Raw genomic sequence first — 20,626 nt, forward strand, 5'->3', positions numbered from 1 at the left:
CTAAAATCCAATTCAGTTAGTAAGAAGGGTGTACATACTTTTTCATGATCAGTGTTTTCATCTGTGTCTAAGAAATAAAGACTGTGGAATCTGTCATGTGCTTTTGTGCACTCGAGGTTCGATTTAGATAAGTTGAATGTGGGTGTGCCTTACTAAAGTTTATGCTAGAGAGGGCTAAATTATGCTAAGATATGATACCAACTGCTTGTAGCAGTTGAATGCACCAATAAGGTTTAAAATAAACCAGTTAATTATATCTGAATTTAGCAGATGCCCACCACTACTAAGATAATCTATCCCTATCTAATCTACCATCTACAGTGGCATATTAAGCTAAACTAAGCTCATTTCTTTTTTTTATTCTACCATGACAAAAACTAAAATGCAGTTGTCAGTCTTACTGATTAATCTAGGGTAATATTTTTATTCTGTTGTTTTAATTCACCTGTCTGACTTTTATTCATTTTTAATCTTCTGCTTCACTTGAAGGAGATGATGACGAGGAGGAGAGCGGCGAAGAGCGCCTACCTTCCTGCTTCGACTACATCATGCACTTCCTCACCGTCTTCTGGAAGGTCCTGTTTGCCTTTGTCCCACCTACGGAGTACTGGAATGGCTGGGCCTGCTTCTTCGTCTCCATATCACTGATCGGAGTCCTCACCGCCGTCACCGGTGATCTGGCATCGCACTTTGGCTGCACGATAGGACTAAAGGACTCTGTGACGGCGGTGGTGTTTGTGGCTTTGGGGACATCAGTACCAGGTGAGACACAGTGGCATCACGGTTTTTGTGCAGTGTTTGTAACCTTCCACCTTTTTGTTTTAGTGCTGTATATCAATGACATTAGTTATTCTCAAAATCTTGTCTTAGTTAAGTTAAAATGTAAAAACACCATAGTACCGGAAGTGTAGGGGTTGAATCTTGCTTTTCAACGAGGAAAAAGTTAATTTTAAAACATCTAAATCTATCCCCATCTGCTCTTTGTTAACATGTTGTGGCACTTTAAATTTCCTGAGTATTTTGTCAAATATGTTTAGATTTATTCACCAACAAAAAACATTACTTTTTTTAATGGTACTTGGTGTATAAGCTTGGTATGAATTCCTATATTACCATTTCTTCTGAGTGTCAGTGTTGTTTTTTTCAGTAGTGACACTTGTTGTTTGGGATGAGGACTGAAGGAAGTCCCCATCCTCAATCAGCGGTGTAAATCATCATCTTAAGTTTCTTGTCATAATCAGTTTAATGCCTCTCAGTTCACTGCATTTCTACAGTGCAATTTCACAACAACTGTAATCCCCTGGCACTGTTCAAGGAAAACAGGTGCAGTTCATATCCAGTTTTACAGAATCGTCCAAACACAGTCCAATCATATGGTCGGATTCAGATCCAGTTACATGCAATTGGATCACTATTAGAATACAGTTCACTCGATTTCAATTGACCATTTAATGCCAAGTTGTAAAAAGTTATCCAGCTGATTGCATTGAGTCGCTGATCTTGAAACAATCCCTTACCTGAGCAGGAAGGTGGCAACAATGAAGTGGATCCACTTCCAACAAACCTTCCACAGAACCATGCTCTATATGAGCAGTCGTATGCCTATGGGTTGAGAGGACAGGAAGGAGACAGCAAGAAAACACACAGACCCACTGGACCAGGAGTTATTTTTTTTTGGAATGAAAAACAATGACCACTCAGTTAATGCCAGCAATATCACCAGACCAGGAGTACTTTCTTTGGGAAAGAAAGACAAAGAGTACATGACAGCAGTAGGTCTGTCAATACTTCAGTCCAGGTGTTTGAGTTTCTATAGCAGAACCAAACAAGGAGAGAGAACAAGTGTAAAGGCAGTAATAGCTCCAGCGATGGCATTTCAAAAAATCTTCCAATTGTACTAACATGTTTTGTCTGACTGAAAGTAGATGTTTTGTAGTGGCCCAGCCAGAGTCTTTACATTATAGATACTGTATATGTTAGCCTGAGCCTGGTTCTGCTGGAGGTTTCTTCCTGTTAAAAGGGTGTTTTTTCTCTCCACTGTCGCTACATAAGGGATTGCTGCAATGTCAATGCAAGCTACTGTCCACTGTCGCCACATGCTCATCCAGGAGGAGTGCATGCTGCATTAGGGGTACAAATCTACTTTTAAAATATACAGGGGTTGGACAATGAAACTGAAACACCTGGTTTTAGACCACAATAATTTATTAGTATGGTGTAGGGCCTCCTTTTGCGGCCAATACAGCGTCAATTCGTCTTGGGAATGACATATACAAGTCCTGCACAGTGGTCAGAGGGATTTTAAGCCATTCTTCTTGCAGGATAGTGGCCAGGTCTCTACGTGATACTGGTGGAGGAAAACGTTTCCTGACTCGCTCCTCCAAAACACCCCAAAGTGGCTCAATAATATTTAGATCTGGTGACTGTGCAGGCCATGGGAGATGTTCAACTTCACTTTCATGTTCATTAAACCAATCTTTCACCAGTCTTGCTGTGTGTATTGGTGCATTGTCATCCTGATACACGGTACCGCCTTCAGGATACAATGTTTGAACCATTGGATGCACATGGTCCTCAAGAATGGTTCGGTAGTCCTTGGCAGTGACGCGCCCATCTAGCACAAGTATTGGGCCAAGGGAATGCCATGATATGGCAGCCGAAAACCATCACTGATCCACCCCCATGCTTCACTCTGGGCATGCAACAGTCTGGGTGGTACGCTTCTTTGGGGCTTCTCCACACCGTAACTCTCCTGGATGTGGGGAAAACAGTGAAGGTGGACTCATCAGAGAACAATACATGTTTCACATTGTCCACAGCCCAAGATTTGCGCTCCTTGCACCATTGAAACCGACGTTTGGCATTGGCATGAGTGACCAAAGGTTTGGCTATAGCAGCCCGGCCGTGTATATTGACCCTGTGGAGCTCCCGACGGACAGTTCTGGTGGAAACAGGAGAGTTGAGGTGCACGTTTAATTCTGCCGTGATTTGGGCAGCCGTGGTTTTATGTTTTTTGGATACAATCTGGGTTAGCACCCGAACATCCCTTTCAGACAGCTTCCTCTTGCGTCCACAGTTAATCCTGTTGGATGTGGTTCGTCCTTCTTGGTGGTATGCTGACATTACCATGGATACCGTGGCTCTTGATACATCATAAAGACTTGCTGTCTTGGTCAGAGATGCACCAGCAAGACGTGCACCAACAATTTGTCCTCTTTTGAACTCTGGTATGTCACCCATAATGTTGTGTGCATTTCAATATTTTGAGCAAAACTGTGCTCTTACCCTGCTAATTGAACCTTCACACTCTGCTCTTACTGGTGCAATGTGCAATCAATGAAGACTGGCTACCAGGCTGGTCCAATTTAGCCATGAAACCTCCCACACTAAAATGACAGGTGTTTCAGTTTCATTGTCCAACCCCTGTACCTATACTATTTAAAAAAACATGAGATGTAATTTGAGAATAAAGGTTAAAAACATGTTTTTGTGACACTGCCATACATTTTTCCTAATTTTCTGGCATTTTTGCTCCCTGTTTAAACAGACACCAAGTGAGTTCTGCATTTCTTCCAAAGTTTTCCTCAGACAGACAAGGAAATGAAAGAATAAAGGAATGTTTCTCTCTTCGATCTGATTTTTTTCCCCCAGCTGCCCCAACAAGGAGGCTGAAAATCCAATCTGAGTTGTAAAAAGCAGACTCCATCACAGTCTTCAGCCTGAGCTAGTCTCCACCCGGAGGGGACGGTTTGTCCCCAGGCTTTAATTCAATTCCCTACCTCATTGCTCTCGCCAGCGAGTTTATTGTTGCTCCACCGTATGAGTTATAGAAATAGCTCGAGAGGTTCTCTTCCAGGTGGCAGCTTTGATGGCTTGCAGGGAGTTCTCTGAGAAGTCATATCTAAGTGAGCTGCTTCGACAGCCGTGCTGGGAGTGGAGACGTAAACATGGATCTTTGTCTTCTCTAACAACATACTCTAATGCTAATTTATTTACGTTATGTATCTCATACTTTTTTGTAACATGTAGCCCACTCTTGCATAATCCTCCTGTTATTTACCTGAAATTCTCTCTTATGCTCCATCTGCAGCAGTTTATTATTGTGACATTCTTTTTCCTGTCTCTTTGCTTCCCTTTTTTTATTGAGCGTTGTGTATTTGCTATTGGTTCATCCATCATTTCGACCTGTGAGCTGCAGAACTGTGGTTGAAAAGGTGATTATAGCTTCCATGGGGAGAGTTTGCTGCCGTGAACAGGGTTGTAATCTTCTTGTGAGGAACATTCATCTTCTCTCAACATTTTCCCAGTTTCATCTATAAACTCATTACACTGGATCATTATTACACTCAGCAATTATGAGGACCATGTCCTGTAAATTTGCCAATTCAGGCAACGATTGAGCAGTTCTGGTAACAGCACTTTAAAATTTAAATTTTACATTTTATTCCCTATTTTTTCACATTTTATCACATTGCAACCCCAAACTTCAATGGATTTTAAGACGTCTGGTAAGGGATTCAAAAAGGTCTCAAATAAATTTAGAATCAACCACTCCATTAGTGGAACATAGACTGCAAGCGTAGAACATTTAAAACAACTGCCAACAGGCCCAGGTCTGGCCTTCCAAACATGTTAATCCTGAAAGCAGACTGCAAGATGCTTGAAGAAGTGTCCAGAAACCTTCAAATGTAGTCATGGGAGATACAGCAGGTTCTTGCTACTGTTGATGTTGAATGCATGGTTGTACAATTAGAAAGAGACTGCAGTTTAACTGCCATGTGAGGTAGGCAAGAGGACATTTGAAGGCAAGACTTTGGTTTGCCAGAGAGAACCTAGACAAAGACCAGGACTTCTGGAATAATGTTCTTCGGACAGATGAGTCAAAAATTTTATTGTTTGGAGTCCAGAACGGAGGAAATGTTTGGCGTAAACCATATAGAGCATTTCATGAAAAGAACCTCATACCAACTGGGAAGCACAGAGGTGGAAGTGTCATGGTTTGCTGCAGCAGGACCTGGTCAGCTCACCATTATAGAATCAGAAATGAATTCTATAGACTATCAGAGGGTGTTTGAGGAAAGTGTGAGACCATCTAAAAAAAACTACAGCAAATGCAGAACTGGACCCTGCAACATGGCAATGACCCAAAAGATACAAGTGTACCCACCAAGGACTGGCTGTGAGTTAGGAAAGTCCTGGGAAGAGTCAAAACCCAGATCTCATTGAGATGCTGTGTGGTGACCTGAAATGGGCTGGATGTAGAAGAAACACCACTGGAATAGACACCAGCTCTCCTCTTCCCTGTACGGGAGAAGCGAGGATAGAAAATGAATGGATTGATGTTTTAATGCAATTAAATTGATTTTCCAGAGATGAAGGAAATCGGATCAGACATCGATATGTGAACTGAACATTTAACAATATGTCCATTTCTGCCCACATTATACACATTCCTTTCTCTGTGAAAATAATTTTGTTCACCTAGGATTGAGCTTAAAACCCCGTATTGGATATTATATGACAATCATATGTGTCTGAGTAGTGGAGTTCAGCTTGTTTTCCATCCCATTAGAAACAGGAACATGTAAATCACTGTGATGTGACTCTAGTGGAAGCTGAAACCATTACTATGTTTGATTCATCATCTCTTAAATACACAAGCATCTTTCACCGAGGTGAATGACTTTTAATGTGAGAAATATTAGAGGCCACCATTGTCTGACTGAGGTGAATGATTTCTCTTCGATAACAGTCTGGGTGAACTCTGTCTATTTTGGGGGCAGTTTTGTTCTGTAATTCAGATCTCTCCTACCCGTGCATCAAAGCACACAGAGATTTCACCAAAAGGATTACAAGTCACTCACTATGGAGGACTGCTTTCATTTTGGGATATGAATTTCAATTAATCTCCCTGATATTTAAATGAGAACTGAGACTCATCTCAGCAGCCAGACTAGAAATGGGAATAAACCGATACGGGCCTACAGTAACTGGCAGCTGTTTCCCTGGTGTTTCCTGTCAGCAACTCTGAGCGTTTGACATAATTTCTGGTGGAAAAGCTTTCTTGTAGCCACCCGCAGCCTTTTTGAAGAATTTAGTACTCTGTTTTTGCACATGATGGCACCAGATACAAATATGGACAGCAGTAATGTTCACTCTGCACAATTTAAACAAAGTACAAGAAACTCAAAAATGGTTTTCCGAATCTCTTGATGTCATCTTGTTTGACATTTTGATGGTCTGGAATGGTCAGATTTGGACGTAATTTAAAACACTCGACAACCAGAGATAAGTTCAAAATGGTTCATACTCCTGGGAGATTCAGGTTTAAAGTAATCTTTGAATTTGACTAATCTTTAATCTTTAAGTTTTAAAGCAGCCCAGCCAAAAAACTGACCTGAATGTGAGAAAAAATCTGTGGAGGGAACTAAAGATTAGGGTGTTGGCAAGGAGGTCTTCCAACCTAAAAGACTTGGAGTTCATCACAGAAGATCAATCGCTAAAATACCAGTGAAAACATGCAAAAAGCTGGTCAACAACTATCAGAATGGTATGGTTGTTGTAATGCCAATAAAGATTTTTCCATTTATTATTGAAAAGGGTAAAAATTATTTAATCAATTTTCGAAATTAACACTTTTTTCACGTTGTTTTGGTAACTTTTCAGAGATGTCGGTGTCATTTCCTGTCAGAAACAAACTTTTTGGTTGACTGGAAAACATTCTTAATTTAAAACTGCTTGAAGTTGGAATAATTTTGGTGTTAACTGTATATGAGTACGAAAGGAGCTGAAACGCCTGGATTGGCCACCAGATCACATCACAGATCAAATGTTATCAGTCAGTCGCTGAAGCATCCAACAGTCAGTCCAAAAAGTAATAAAAGTAAACACATTGGACAGCAATACACAGAAGATAGAGTTTGATAGATCAGTTTTTCCATTTGACTTTTTGAAATAAGTTTGTTTTTTAACATTTAACTTGTGAGGGAATTGCACAATATGACCACCTGATTTCACCAAACTCCTTCCAGGACTGGTACTCCTGTCTTATGGATCTTCAAAGCGTCCGCTCTGTGGATTGTGGAGTGATCCTGCTTCTATCAGCGAGAATCAATTTAAACATATCCATCACCTGTCTGCATGTGTACTAAATTATGTCCAAATCTGACCTTTGTTTCTAGATGCTCAACTTGGCGCTTAAATGTTTTTTTTAATCAGTAAATTAAACACCCATTTTGTAGAATAAACTAACTACCGTATTTTCCGCACTATAAGGCGCACCGGATTATAAGGCGCACCTTCAATGAATGGTCTATTTTAGAACTTTTTTCATATATAGGGCGCACCGGATTATAAGGCGCATAGAATAGAAGCTACTGCAGTCAAACGTTTGACTGGGGTTGCGTTATGCATCCACTAGATGGAGCTGTGCTAAAGAGAATGTCAACAAAACAGTCAGTCAAACTTTATTAATACACTACAAACCAGCGTTCTGATAACTCCATTTACTCTCATGGTAAGGTCTCCTCTATATAGAAATCTATTGAATAGAGCCAACCGCACGTTAGGAATGCATTGGAGTCTATGAAGATGAAGTTGAAATCAAACGTTAGTTAAAACGTGAAAGGGAACTTTTCCCTGATTCAGTAAACACGTAAAAGAAACAGTTTGATGCACTAAATCAAACGTTAGTACTGTTAACCTTTCCTGTTTCTGTCCCCTGACCGTAGTCTGATGACACAGGGGAGACGCTTTCTCCAGGGCCGAAGTTACTAGTTTCCTCGGGGTTAACTCCCTCACTCATACGTTGCTGAGTTGAGCATGAAGAAACAGCATCAAAACACTGAGTTGTTGACGAGATTCGGGGTTCTTTTTAATGACTTTGCAGCACGTAAAAACACAGGGCTTACAGACTCATACACCGCTGCTCCGGTCGCCGTCTCTACCCACCCCACACACACAATAATACCGACGTCACTCCTTCACTCTTGATTCTCAGCTACGGCAGCACACAGCGCCACCTCTGTCCGGAGGAGTAATGTCAACATCTTCCATACACACACACGAAACATACACCCCACACACTGAGCTTCTAATCACATATAGTTCAGGCAATTCCTGCAACAGTACATTCAAACGTTATACACACACAAGTGGTGTTGGACTAGGAGTAAGAACAGTACAGGTGTTTACCGCTATTACTTCGGCGACGCCCCTGACTACGGTAGCCGTAATGCTGCAAGCGGTGCGGCTACCAGTCGTACTGAAACATTTTGACAGAGCGCCGTGTACAACCAGTATGGATCAACCAATTAACCAATTGATCCATATATAAGGCGCTCCGGATTACAAGGCGCACTGTCATTTTTTGAGAAAATTAATGGTTTTTAAGTGCGCCTTATAGTGCGGAAAATACGGTACTTTAAAAAGGCGATCATTTTGGCTTTGCTTTATGACCAATGCTCAGAATCAAATTGTTTTCTGCAGCATAGTTGATTGGATAGCTACTGCATGTGATTACAACTCTCTTCAGTTCTAATGTGCTCACTTGCTAAATTAATAGTCTCAGACATGCCGAGACATTTATGGTTATGTAGATGTTATACTATACAAAATCTTGAGTTCTGCGGTTGCTGCGTCACTCTGTTGTTAGAGCAGTTGCAGCCATTTACTGCACGTCTTCCCCTTCTCTCTGTCCTCTTTAATGTCATACAACATAAACTGCTCTTGAATAAATATTGTTGAGTTTATTGAGATTTATTTTAGTAAACACTTCTTATCTCAACTTAGTTTGCATTAGAAACATCTGCTGGTTGAAGAATTTTTAGTATGCTCATATGATTGTTAAGTTGGGCCATCCCCACCATCATTGATTGGTGACTTATAGCAGAATCACAAGACTATTAAACAGCAATTAAGAGCACTATTAATATCGGATATCGATATCGGCTCAAATTTTCATATTGGTGCATCCTTGGTCTCTGTTAATCTGTAAGTTTATTTCAGTTGTTTTGATGTTACCATTTCTTGCTGTTTGTTCTTGTCTGAAAGAGAAAATTGTTTAGTTGTCAAGGCAAGAAAATTATTGAAGTTGATCAAGTCTGAGTTAAAATTGAAATGTAATTAAACTTTACTGTCAAACGTTTGAGGAGCTTAGGGTCACCAACAAACAACTGTAAAAGGGATTTTTCCTTTGCTTGGACATTGTAAGAAAACTCCAAAGGGATTTGTTCATCACTTCTTCTGGTCTTTTGACCTTATCTAGAATTTAGATTTTGGTACTTTGAACATGAAGTGGGAGAACTCCTGTAATATCTAAACGTTTTAGGCATCGATTGGATCTATACTGCTTATAGATGTCAGCAGATTGTTTTTTTAATTGCTAATGTTTTTAAAGTGTGATATATATTTTTCCATCTGTGTCCTACAACGTTGTATTTTACATCCTCAAATAATTTTTTGCTTTTGGTCTGTATTTAGAGTCCAATTATTCTTATGCCTTGTGTTTATGTTGCAGATGCTTTTTCCAGCACTGAAGTACTTTCTTTTAAAATAGTATAATAAAAACTGTCCAGTTTTCTTCAGATAACAAAAGCACAATGTTAAATATTGACTTTTTCATTGTCTTCTCAGATACTTTTGCCAGTAAGGTTGCAGCCATCCAGGACCAGTACGCAGATGCCTCCATTGGCAACGTCACTGGCTCCAACGCCGTCAACGTCTTCTTGGGCATCGGTGTGGCGTGGACCATCGCTGCCATCGCCTGGCGCTCTAAGGGCAAGCCTTTTAAGGTGGACCCGGGAAACCTGGCCTTCTCCGTCACCCTCTTCACCATTATGGCCGTGGTGTGTGTGGTAATGCTTCTCTACCGCCGGCGGCCAACAGTGGCTGGAGGGGAGCTGGGCGGGCCACGGACTTGCAAGTTACTAACGTCGCTGATGTTCGTCTCGCTGTGGCTTATTTACATCCTGCTGGCTTCCATGGAGGCCTACTGCCATATACAAGCGTTTTAGAAAGAGTTGAGGAGAGAGAGAGACCTAATGCTGGTTTGAAGGAGGTGGAAAACCTGAAAACTTTACCTGAAAACGGATTTAATGTCATTCAATTATGTTTTTTTTTCCCTAAATAACACAAGTACGCCCTCATGAAAAACTCCCCAACAATATTGAGACTAATTATTCTTGTCTGTTAAAGAAGCTCTTTGAACCATGGAGACCCTCCGGAGTGTCAAGGAAAACCTTGAAACATTGCTGCTGCTTGACTATGAAGCCGAACCAGCTGCAGAGAAGATAATCAGTAGAGCTTCGAGGAAAAAGCGGAGCTGAGAGAAAAGACGAAGATCAGAGAAAAAAGTCAACAACAAAACCAGAGAGAAGAGAAAGTCTTGCAGCAGCAGAATAAAATATTATGAGGAAAGAGGAGATGAACTGAGCTGCAGGAAACTTTGCTGGCCTTTCCTTACACCGTCTGTCTTTACAGCGCCTTGCCAGACCTACCTATTTCTTTTTCACCTTTTTTCACATTACAACCACAAACTTCAAAATGTTTTATTTAGATTTTATATGATAGACAAACTCAAAGTACTGCATAATTGTGAATTTGAAGGAAAAAGAAACCTGGTTTCCAACATTTCTTACAAGAAAATACCTGAAAAGAGTGGCATGCATTTGAATTGTAGAACGAACTTAAGGTAAAATTACAGCTGGGGGGTTTTAGGGTATGTCTCTGCCGGTTTTGGCCAACAAGAGACAGAAAGGTGTGTCTGGTAACAAAACAGTTTAAGCTTACTCAGATCGAATTGAGTGCATCTGTGAACATCAGTTTTCAAGTGTTACTGAGGATCCTAGATAAGATTTAAGGCTGGACCTTGACTGGCCCATTTTAACATCAATATGCTTTGATCTAAACCCTCCCAGTGTAGATCTTGCTTTGTGTTTTGGGTGGTTGTCCAGCTGGAGGGTGCCTTTTTCAGCCTCTTACGTTTTGGCTTCGTGAGTATCCCTGTATTTCGCTCCATTAATCTTCCTGCACAGCATGGGGATGGTGTGTTTCAAGGGGATCTGCAGTGTTAGTTTCTTCTTGCCACTCTTCTATGAAGGCCTGATTTGTGAAGTTCACAACTAATAGTTACCCTGTTGAAAGATCCACCAGCTTGAGCTGTGGACCTCTGCAGATCCCCCAGAGTCACCATGGGCTGCCTGGTTGCTCTAATCAGTTTAAGTGAACAGCCATATTTTAGGTCTGCAGTTGTGATGTATTCTCTCCATTTTCTCATTAGGGATTGAACAGTGCTCTGTGAGATGTGAAATGTTTGGAAATTGTTTTAGAACCTTGCCCTGCTTTACACTTTTCCATAAGGCGACTGTGGCTCAGTAGGAAGAGTAGTTGTCTTGCAATCAGAAGGTTGTGGGTTTGATTCCAGCTTCCTCCTGCTATATGTCAATGTGCCCCTGGGCAAGGCACTTAACCTCAAGTTACCTACCGATCTGTGTATGAATGCGTGAGCGTGCGATTAGGTGAATGTGGCTCTAGTGTAAAGCGCTTTGAGTGGTCTGCATGACTGGAAAAGTGTTATATAAGTTTAGCCCATTTACCATTCCACAACTTCCTCCCTGTCCTGTCTGCTGGGTTCCTTGATTTTCATTGTTCTCTGATATTCTCCAACAAACCTCTGAGGCCTTCAGAGAACAGCTGCATTTATACTAAGGCGATTGCTTTTTTAATGTTTTTTACGGCACTAGTGGCCTTAATTTTTCTCAGTTTTCAACAGTAAGCTGACAGGAAAGGGGTGGAGAGAGGGGGAAGACATGTAGCGAAGGTTGCTTGGGATGGGAGTTGAACCTGCGGACTGAAGCCTCTGAATATAGGTCTGCCACGCCCAAGTGATTGGTTTTAGTGGTATTTATTCACAGGGTAGTAATGGCTGAACATACATGTTCATTACGTAGGTATGCTTCAGAACAGCTCTCTGGATACAAATGCATCACACACCTTTCAGTAAAAAGTGAAAACCTTGTATCTACTACTTTGTGTTAGTCTGTCACATGAAATCCCACTAAAACACGGTGAAGTTTACCGTTCTAATGGGACAAAATGTAAAAAGGTTCTCAAGGTATTAATACTTTTAATGGCACTGTACTATACAAGGAACAGTGGATCCTCCTACCTTGACTTCTAACTTTTATCACCTTTTTCCTTCAATACACTCAAAATCACTGGGCCCTCGGGAGATCCTGCACTCCCCTGCCGGGGAGATAATAAATTAACCATCCTCTTTGTCTTTTCCTCTTATTCAAGGATACACTGTGCAAGATAATCTCTGCTTATACAAACCTTCCTCTCCTGACTCATCCTCCCAGCCTTACGTTCATGTGTCCAAAAGGAAAATTCTTGACGTTGTGACAAGTCGGCACCATCAAACCCTCCTTTTTCCCCATCAATGCCAATCCCGCTCCCAAAACACATTTTCTACTCTTTTCAATGGCGTCACGTGTTGATGTTGTTATCGTGCAATTGTAAAAACAACAACAACAATTATATTAATATAATGTGACAGAAGAACGGCGACGACGTCAAGATGTGAAACAGATGAAGAATTACAGAGGGGGGATAAAAAGGAATTATGAGGATGTAAAAAGTGATTGTGCGCTACACATTGTAAAGTAAAATGTTTACACTTTGAAAAACAATGAATCTAGAACATCATTAGCCAAAATGGGATCTCCGTACACCCGAAGGACCAATCAGAATGAAGGATTGTACCGACTGTGATCGTGACAACAACTGTGAAGGCAACGGTGTTGAAAAACCTAAACTACAACCATAACCAGTGTTCCTATTTGCCGATGATAGTACCACAAACTTGTATTGATGTGTGTGGGACATGACTGATGTTTTATTTACGTGTATCCCCTCCATCTTTGTGAAACAATTCTCAGAGATCATGAACGTTTCAAGAGGAAAATTATCTGTTTGAGAAAGTTAAAGGGAAATATAAGGCAGCTGAAATATCCCATGTCTGTTCTGCATCGTGGGGCGCTTCTTTGTACTAAAACAAATAATCATAACAAATCACTAACAAAAACCTTTTGTGCAGTTTTACTTTTTAAACTCCCCAATGTGCTGGAAGCTGTTGGTGAGTTTGACTGAAAGTCTTCACACTACAATTAAATGTGCTAAATTATCTGCTTATGTTTGAAGGTGAATCTGTTTGTTTGGCTTCTGTGACATTTTTTAAGCCACATTTCATGTCCAATTAACTGCTCTGACATCCATGTCTGTCTGAAAAAAGATTTTAGATTGTGTCTCGCCAAGAAGCGTGACTGGAGCTGGACAGATGGGATGGCATATGGTTTGTCAATGTGGGTCATTAATAAATTCATTCCCCTTTGTTAAACCATGTTATCGACAGAGAAACAGCAGAAATCAAGTTACTTTTCTCCCCAGTAGGCACCATGCTGACTGCAGCTACAGAGAAATAAAACAGCTGTTATAAGTCCTGTGCTCCCACCCAGTTTGGTGATTATGAGCTATTTATCCAGCCATGTAAATACAGGTTTGCAAAACTCAGTCACTCTTGACCAGAACCAGCAAAGCTTTCAACAGACCTCCAAGATCAGCGGTCGGCAAGTATAAACACTTGCATAACAACCTATTCCTCCTAATTTCACTATTTTCTCTACTTCTGGCAGCAATAAAAACCACGACAAACAGTAAATCATTCCAAATTTAAATTTAGGAATAGAGTAAGCTTGTGTTTTACTCGGAGGGTTTAACCGGAACATTGCTTCAATCTGATACTATACATGTGGTGATTGTAGAAGAAGTTAAACATCAGCAGTGAAAGTGTCTCTGATTCATTTGGCTCAGTCACAAAGAAGATAAAAACAAAACAATTTTCTTGCTTGATTAGCTTTATGCTCACTACAGCCAGTCAAATACTCCAAAAAACCTCCACAGACAGTCTTCATCATCTCCTTTCAGGAAATACATTTTTAGATGATGCCTGACATTTAATAACAACAGACCAAGAAAAGGCTTACCCACTGTAGCTTTTGTTTTCAGCATGTGCTCAATACACGAAGAAACAGCAGGTACATGTTTAGTTTTCTGGGGTGTTATTGCTCTCTAGAACCCTTGATTGGTCATGTTCACTAATTTCTCTTGTAAATGGCTTCACAGCAGAAAATGGTGGCATCACGACAGATTTAAAGATTTTGTTGCAGAGCACCTGACCCCATCCGTTCATTTCAGCCCTTTACCTTGTCGTTCTGTCTGCATCCTTCACTTCCTGTAACTACTGGTTCAGTCCAAGGTAAACGAACTGAGGATCCCAGTTTTACCAGAGTGGAAGGACTGAGTGAGCCACGCTGCTGACAAAACAAAAAGATGTCTACGTGTCATTTGTGGAAATATTGTGACCACAGCAGTCACCTGCAGGACTTTTTGCCTACATCAGGCCCCTGGGCTAAATTTGGGGAACGCCTCACCGTATCAAGAATGGCACAAATTTGGCACTCCTGCAGAGGTGGTTAAAGCACATGAAGACTTTTTATTTTTAATTAAGGCAAAATTGTTACCAAACAAAATAAAAACTTCTTACAATGGAAAATGTTAGGTTCAACACACAAAGTATTCGACTTTCAGTAACCACGTGTTTTGCATTCTCCTTAATTTCATGGTAAAGAGGAACACATCTATCTAGTAGTTTACTCAAGACCAGGCTTGCACCCAAATCTGATTTTTATTAATTTCTTCAATTTATAAGAATATAGCAACATTTTCAAAGAAAGAGTGACTCAAATCCTGTTCTTATTGCTGAAAATAGACAAAAATTGTTGAATTTGTTTCAGTCAAGACCTGCTCACACCCCTTCCCCAATTTGCCAAATTCTTGATGCCACCTGCTCAGAAAACAAAGACAGGTAAACAGAAGAAGACCAATGACGACAAGCAAGCTGCGCATTCATGACAGGCTACGCTGTGCAGGAAGAGCTGTGGAGGGAGGGCTGAAGCACAGCAGAGAGCAAGGGAGGGGGACCTGTAAAGTGGGCTTGTTAAAACTTTCAGGCTAAGTCCACGGTTTTCTCAGACTACCTACTGCAGCTTTAAGTTCTGGATCTAGAAAGTCTGATTGTTTTTTTTTATTACATTTTTCCCGCTTAGTTTATTGTTGAGTATAGTTTTTGGCCCCCCACCTCCAAGTACTTTTGACTTGTTTGACAAAAGGTGAGGACACCACTGGTCTCCACGGTTTTCTTGCTGTTGATCTCTTTATTCACCTTGTCTTCAGCCTTGTCTGTACCACTTTTTGCTTCTTAAAACACGGCTTGCTGATTGGCACGGCTCCTGGCCGGTTTTAAATGCCAGGACGTCTGTCTGCCCAAACTCTTTTTCTCAATGACTTAAGCTTCTGTAGCCGGTTAAGGAAAGAGTGGGCAGGATAAAAGTGCTGCTGACGCCACGGGGGAAAATAAGCGAGTTGAATTAGAAAAGCTGTCTGTTTAAATGTTGGTAATCTTTGCTGGAGGACAGCTCCATATTGGTAAGTGAAGAAATGTAACCATATTTTTCTGCCTGTTGCTTAGCTACCAGCTAACCCAATTCTTCGGGACTCTAGCTGCAGTGTTGTCAGTTTCCTTCATTATCAGTGTTTTCTGTCCCTCTATTGAACATTACCGTGTGATTTCTCATTCATTCTTCCCTCCGAGGCATGTGTGTATTTTGGGATTGTCGTCTCTGTGAGCTGGTGTCGTAATCTCCTTACTAGGACTTGCCCTGTCTTTGGCAAACGTCCCATACACACAATTAATGAATTCAAAAGCCAGCCTGACCCACAGGGAAACAAAAAAATGGTTATAAATTGGATTATCTGTGTGTGTGTGTGTGAGTGTGTGTGTGTGTGTGTGTGTGTGTGTGTGTGTGTGTACCTGCCAGGTTTTATTAAATTTGCAATAAATCTGGCTGTCATTCAAAACTGAGAATAGGTGTTGGCAGGAGATTTGAAAGTGTCGGTTTGTGTTTTACATCGAGGTCGCTGTCTCTTCGTCCCCTGTCCAGCTGATGGCTTGCTATAGTCGTACTTACACATAAAACACATGTAGAGTATGTACAGACAGCTAAAGTATCCGATTTACAAAGCATCACCCGATTAAAGACCATCCTCAGGTTTTTAATATCTGAATGGAAATCTTCCATTATTATGGTTTAAAGTATTTTTAATGAGTGAGAGTGGAAGCAATGCTAGCCCCCCTCGCCCACAGGTTGCTGCACACTGCCAGTCAGCCGGCTTAAAGTAGGCTACAACATTCTCCTCTTGCTCACAAAACAGACAATTTCAGCTGTTTGCAAATATTTCTGATTGCAAAAGACACCAATTGTCATTGTGCGGAAGCTAAAGGAGTTTCAGCCACAACTCATACTAAAGTAACGTTTTAAAAACTACAGCTGGCAAGCTCAGAGCAGCACATCTGTTAAACAGCTGACGGGAGCCTCACTGAGGTTCCCTGGAATCCTAAAGTCTTAGAAATGACCTTATAACCCTGATAGATGACTCTAATGGCTTTGATTCATATCTGCACCTCTTTAGATTAGATAGACAAAAATATTTTAGAAAATCAGGCCTGGGTGTGGCCAGTGTAAATCCAAGAAAAAAACATGTTAATCACAGTTGTTTCATAGTTCACGTGGGCGAAATTACTTTTTCACGTAAGGCTTGCTGGATTTTCTGTGGGGTTTTTGTATTTACTCTGTGCTGATATTCAAATTCAGTTTGATCCGAAAACAACTATTTAATTTTAGTGGGGGTTTTTCTTGTATTTGTGAATAAATCCAGCAGCAGAAGGAACAATGGTTGCTTTCCTGTTTAAAATAAAAGCAGCTGGATCATGCCGGGTTTTTAATTTCTGTGTAATTAACATTGAACCCTTATTTATTAAAAATTAATTAAATTAATTTTTATTTTTTTTATTTTTTTATTTATCAAACCCTGACAATCTCATATAAGCCCACATCTAACTGATGAACAGATAGAAACAGCCATTTTAAAAACAGCCCACATCCTGACCAAAGCAGGAGCTCCTAACCATCTTTCAGGGTGGCCACACCCGACGTTCTACCGCCAGAGGATGGCTGTGTTTTACAATCCATGACTTTTGTTGAGAAGATAACTTCTCTTACTCACCTTGGTTATATATTGTATCATTTCTAATAAATTTACAGCCTCTGAGCTTTTTTTTTTTATTATAATAATCTTTAAAATACAACAATGGCACCAATTAACTGTTCTTTATATGTCTGGTAACATCTACGCTGAACCCACTGCCTCTAAATTTGGTTCTGTTATTAAACAAAACAGTGATTATTAAAAGGAAATCTTATCCATTTGAAATAAATTTCTACCAAGACCTTTGAGAAAAGAATTGCTAGCTATCAACTTGCCCAACGTAGATATTTTGGCATCTCTTTGCAATGTTTTAATTTTCTTTTTTAGACGAAAGAAAGAAAAATATCCACAGAAGTGTCATCAGGAGCCGGAGAATGCAACTCAAATGAGCGTTCACTGGCAGTTTTATGCAGAAGTCAGCCATGTTGGATTTAGATATAAGAATTGGTGACATCAGAGTTAACATCTGGAGGTAGTCTAGTCGATTTTTGAATGAGACATCAAAAATTCTGGCTTCACTCTTTATTTGAAATCTTTGTAATATTTGTTACATCTTAATGTGCTCTGTGTTCATGTGTGTCAAGAGAGAAATGTGTAGAATCCGGGTCAGAAGTGGAGAGGATTGTATTAGAGAATGTCCAAATGGAAAAACCCGGATGGGTAATGAAGGAAGCTGCTGTTGTGAATACATTGCCTTTTTCCAGAGTTTCCATATTTCCGTAAAAAGTATTTTTTTTTACAATATTAAGCATCTAAAAGTGACCAGGCAAAATTAAAACTATACTCACAATAATAGAAAAAAATATGTAACATTTTAAATCAGAAAGGTTTTTACCTCATCGGTACTTTAGATGTTTCCTGCTATGAATGTTTAGTTACTCACTACCGCTCTGTTATTAGATTGGTTGCTTGTTTGGTTGCTTGTTTACCCAAAAATACAACTTGCTCCTTGAAAACCATCGGAGTGAAGTATATTTACGAGAAGAAGGTTACAGGCATCATAACATCTTCACTCTCTGTTGTATTAAACGCCTTTCCTGTATTTGTTTTTGTCACCATTTGTTTTCATCTTTCATATATTTATTGATCATTATAATTACATTATATCCAACTCAAGCTGCTGATCAAAGACTCTCCTTTAAATCGGTGAAGCTGTGAGTCGTACAAGTGATGCTGAACACATTTAAAAAGAACGATTATTGTCATTTTTATGGTTGAAGATTTCTGAAAGAAAATATCAATATAATTTATATTTCATTGGATTATTTTCTCTTGTTAGACAATCCTTTCCAAGTATTTTTTGTCACTTTATACTCATGCAGTCACAAAGTGCTTTATCCGCTTTTGGTATTTCATTTTTTTTTTTCAGTTCATTTTAGGATATCATTGTGTTGCATTTATTTTGCTTTGTGTTGTTTTTGTTCATTTGTTTTGTAAGAGAAAATCCTCAGAGAGTAGAACACCAACATAGCTTAGTAAAGTTAAATGATTAATGTGCTTTTATCCTTTTTTGGGGTTTGTTTAAGTGTGGAGGTGTGGATTCATTAATAGTTCGCCGTCCATAGGTGTGTCGATGTATGAATCACGCTCATTCTGACTACAGTGGTGTTAATGTTGGAGATGTTGTAGTGAAGAGTATTTTTTAAATGCTGAAAATGATATGATATGAAAAATGATATAGATGTTTACAAAGACCAAACATTTCTTTCATCTTTTTTTCTTAAAAGTGAAATAAAACTTGACTGGCAAATGTTGAAAAGTATGTCTACGTCTTTTCATCGGGTAGAAATAACATGTTTTCCTTGGCCAACTTGTACCATTGTGCCCCAACAAAGCATATTTAACCTGTTAAATTCTCTTTGTAGTTATACATTTGAATAAATCATACATAGCAAATGCTTAGATGTCCCATTTAATTAAATTATATAATATTTACAGTAGATCTTATATGACACCCCATTGGGGTCCCTTCTTCTACTGAAACATGCCAGACCCCAGATTAAATGAAAATAACTATGACGCCTCCTGCTGGTAGACATTGTTAATTGGACCCAAATAATCATATTTCTTTACAAAATCATCAGTTAGCAAAATGGGTACAAGAAGTCCCCGAGCAACTGACGAATGGTCAGTATGACATGAGCAAAATCTTTAAAATGGCAAAGGGACAAAATGGCCGCCTCCCGCTAACTCAGTCCAGTATTTCTTTGCATCTACAATTGTTGCCAGAGAAACTAAACACCTGCGACGCAAATATAAATGTCTTTATGGCTCTGCCCACACCAACACATTTTATAAAATACTTCTAGATAATTTAGAAAAGGCTTTCAAAGAAGAGGTGGGTAGATTCATGGCTTGTGTCTCCATAACATTGGGTGTAATTTAAAAACAGCTGACATAACACTATCGCTTTACATATTAGTAGCGAGGACCATTTACTGTTCAACCCAGGCCTCAACATAACTTCCGACCCTGTAGCATCTGCTCCTCATTATGTAGGGCTGAAACAATTAATCGGATTTATTGATTATTCAAATAACCGTCAACTAATTTAGTAATCGAATAATCGTTAACTGAAGTAAACTTCAGACTCTAAATCATGCCAATTGCTGAAAGAACAACCCGATCAGAGCAATAATTAGGCCAAAACTGTACAAAAATTCATACATTTTGCATTTAACATGGAAAAACCTTTGTCTAGAAATTTGTCTATCCAGAACTCTATAGCTTCACCTGGTACAAATCCTGTAAAAAATCTCCTATTAAGCACCTTTTGCTATCTAATTATGAATCAATGAATCGAAATAATAGTCAACAGATTAACCAATTAGCTAAATAATCGCTGCAAGCCTGTTGTGACCTGATGACACATTTACTTCCCTCAAATGATGTGAATTAAATTAACAGAGGTTTACAAAACCATGACATCATAATCTGGATTTTCTCAAATTGTTCAGCATTGAAATCATCTTATGATAGCGAATTTAAACTCCTAACCTTAAAAAAAGTAACCAAATTCTTTAAAAGAAAAAAATATTTTGGTTACTGACTTGAAGCAGGAAAGGTTTAGTCTGATTTACTATTTAGCAGTGAGAAAACAAAAGTTATGTGTCTCTTTAAACACTTTATATAAATATCTGGTTTCAACGTCTCTGGGATGAGATCAGTCTTGTTGTTTGCAACCAAAAGTGTTAAACATCTGCAGCATTTATCAGTTAAGTATCCAGGATATTGTTTCACACCCTATCTGAGACACGTTAGGAGAGAAAGGTTGCTGGAAGTTTGCAAACTCATGCGTACAAACATTGACAGACACCTGGGACCAAACTGGTGAAACAACCGTGCTGCACTGCTGGCCAATAGACACCTCAACCATGCTTTACGGATTTACTCTCAGGGGCTGTGGGGACAGTTGGATTAGTCTGATTTTCAGTTTTTCTTTCATTTCCTAAAACAGATCCAA

General features: G+C 39.7%; 1 protein-coding gene across 2 annotated transcripts in view; it reads left to right on the forward strand.

Moving 5' to 3' along the window:
- The window catches only part of slc8a4b (solute carrier family 8 member 4b), a 146,965-nt gene extending 128,043 nt beyond the window's left edge, over positions 1-18,922 (forward strand). For both annotated transcript variants that reach the window (XM_047385672.1, XM_047385673.1), the window contains 2 exons: positions 490-762; positions 9,634-18,922. In XM_047385672.1, the coding sequence (XP_047241628.1) occupies positions 490-762; positions 9,634-10,013 (653 nt within the window). In that variant the 3' untranslated portion in view covers positions 10,014-18,922. The remainder of the gene's footprint in view (positions 1-489; positions 763-9,633) is intronic.
- The last annotated feature ends 1,704 nt before the right edge of the window (positions 18,923-20,626 follow it).

Source organism: Girardinichthys multiradiatus, chromosome 14 (assembly GCF_021462225.1).
Source record: "Girardinichthys multiradiatus isolate DD_20200921_A chromosome 14, DD_fGirMul_XY1, whole genome shotgun sequence".
Taxonomy (NCBI): Eukaryota; Metazoa; Chordata; class Actinopteri; order Cyprinodontiformes; family Goodeidae; genus Girardinichthys; species Girardinichthys multiradiatus.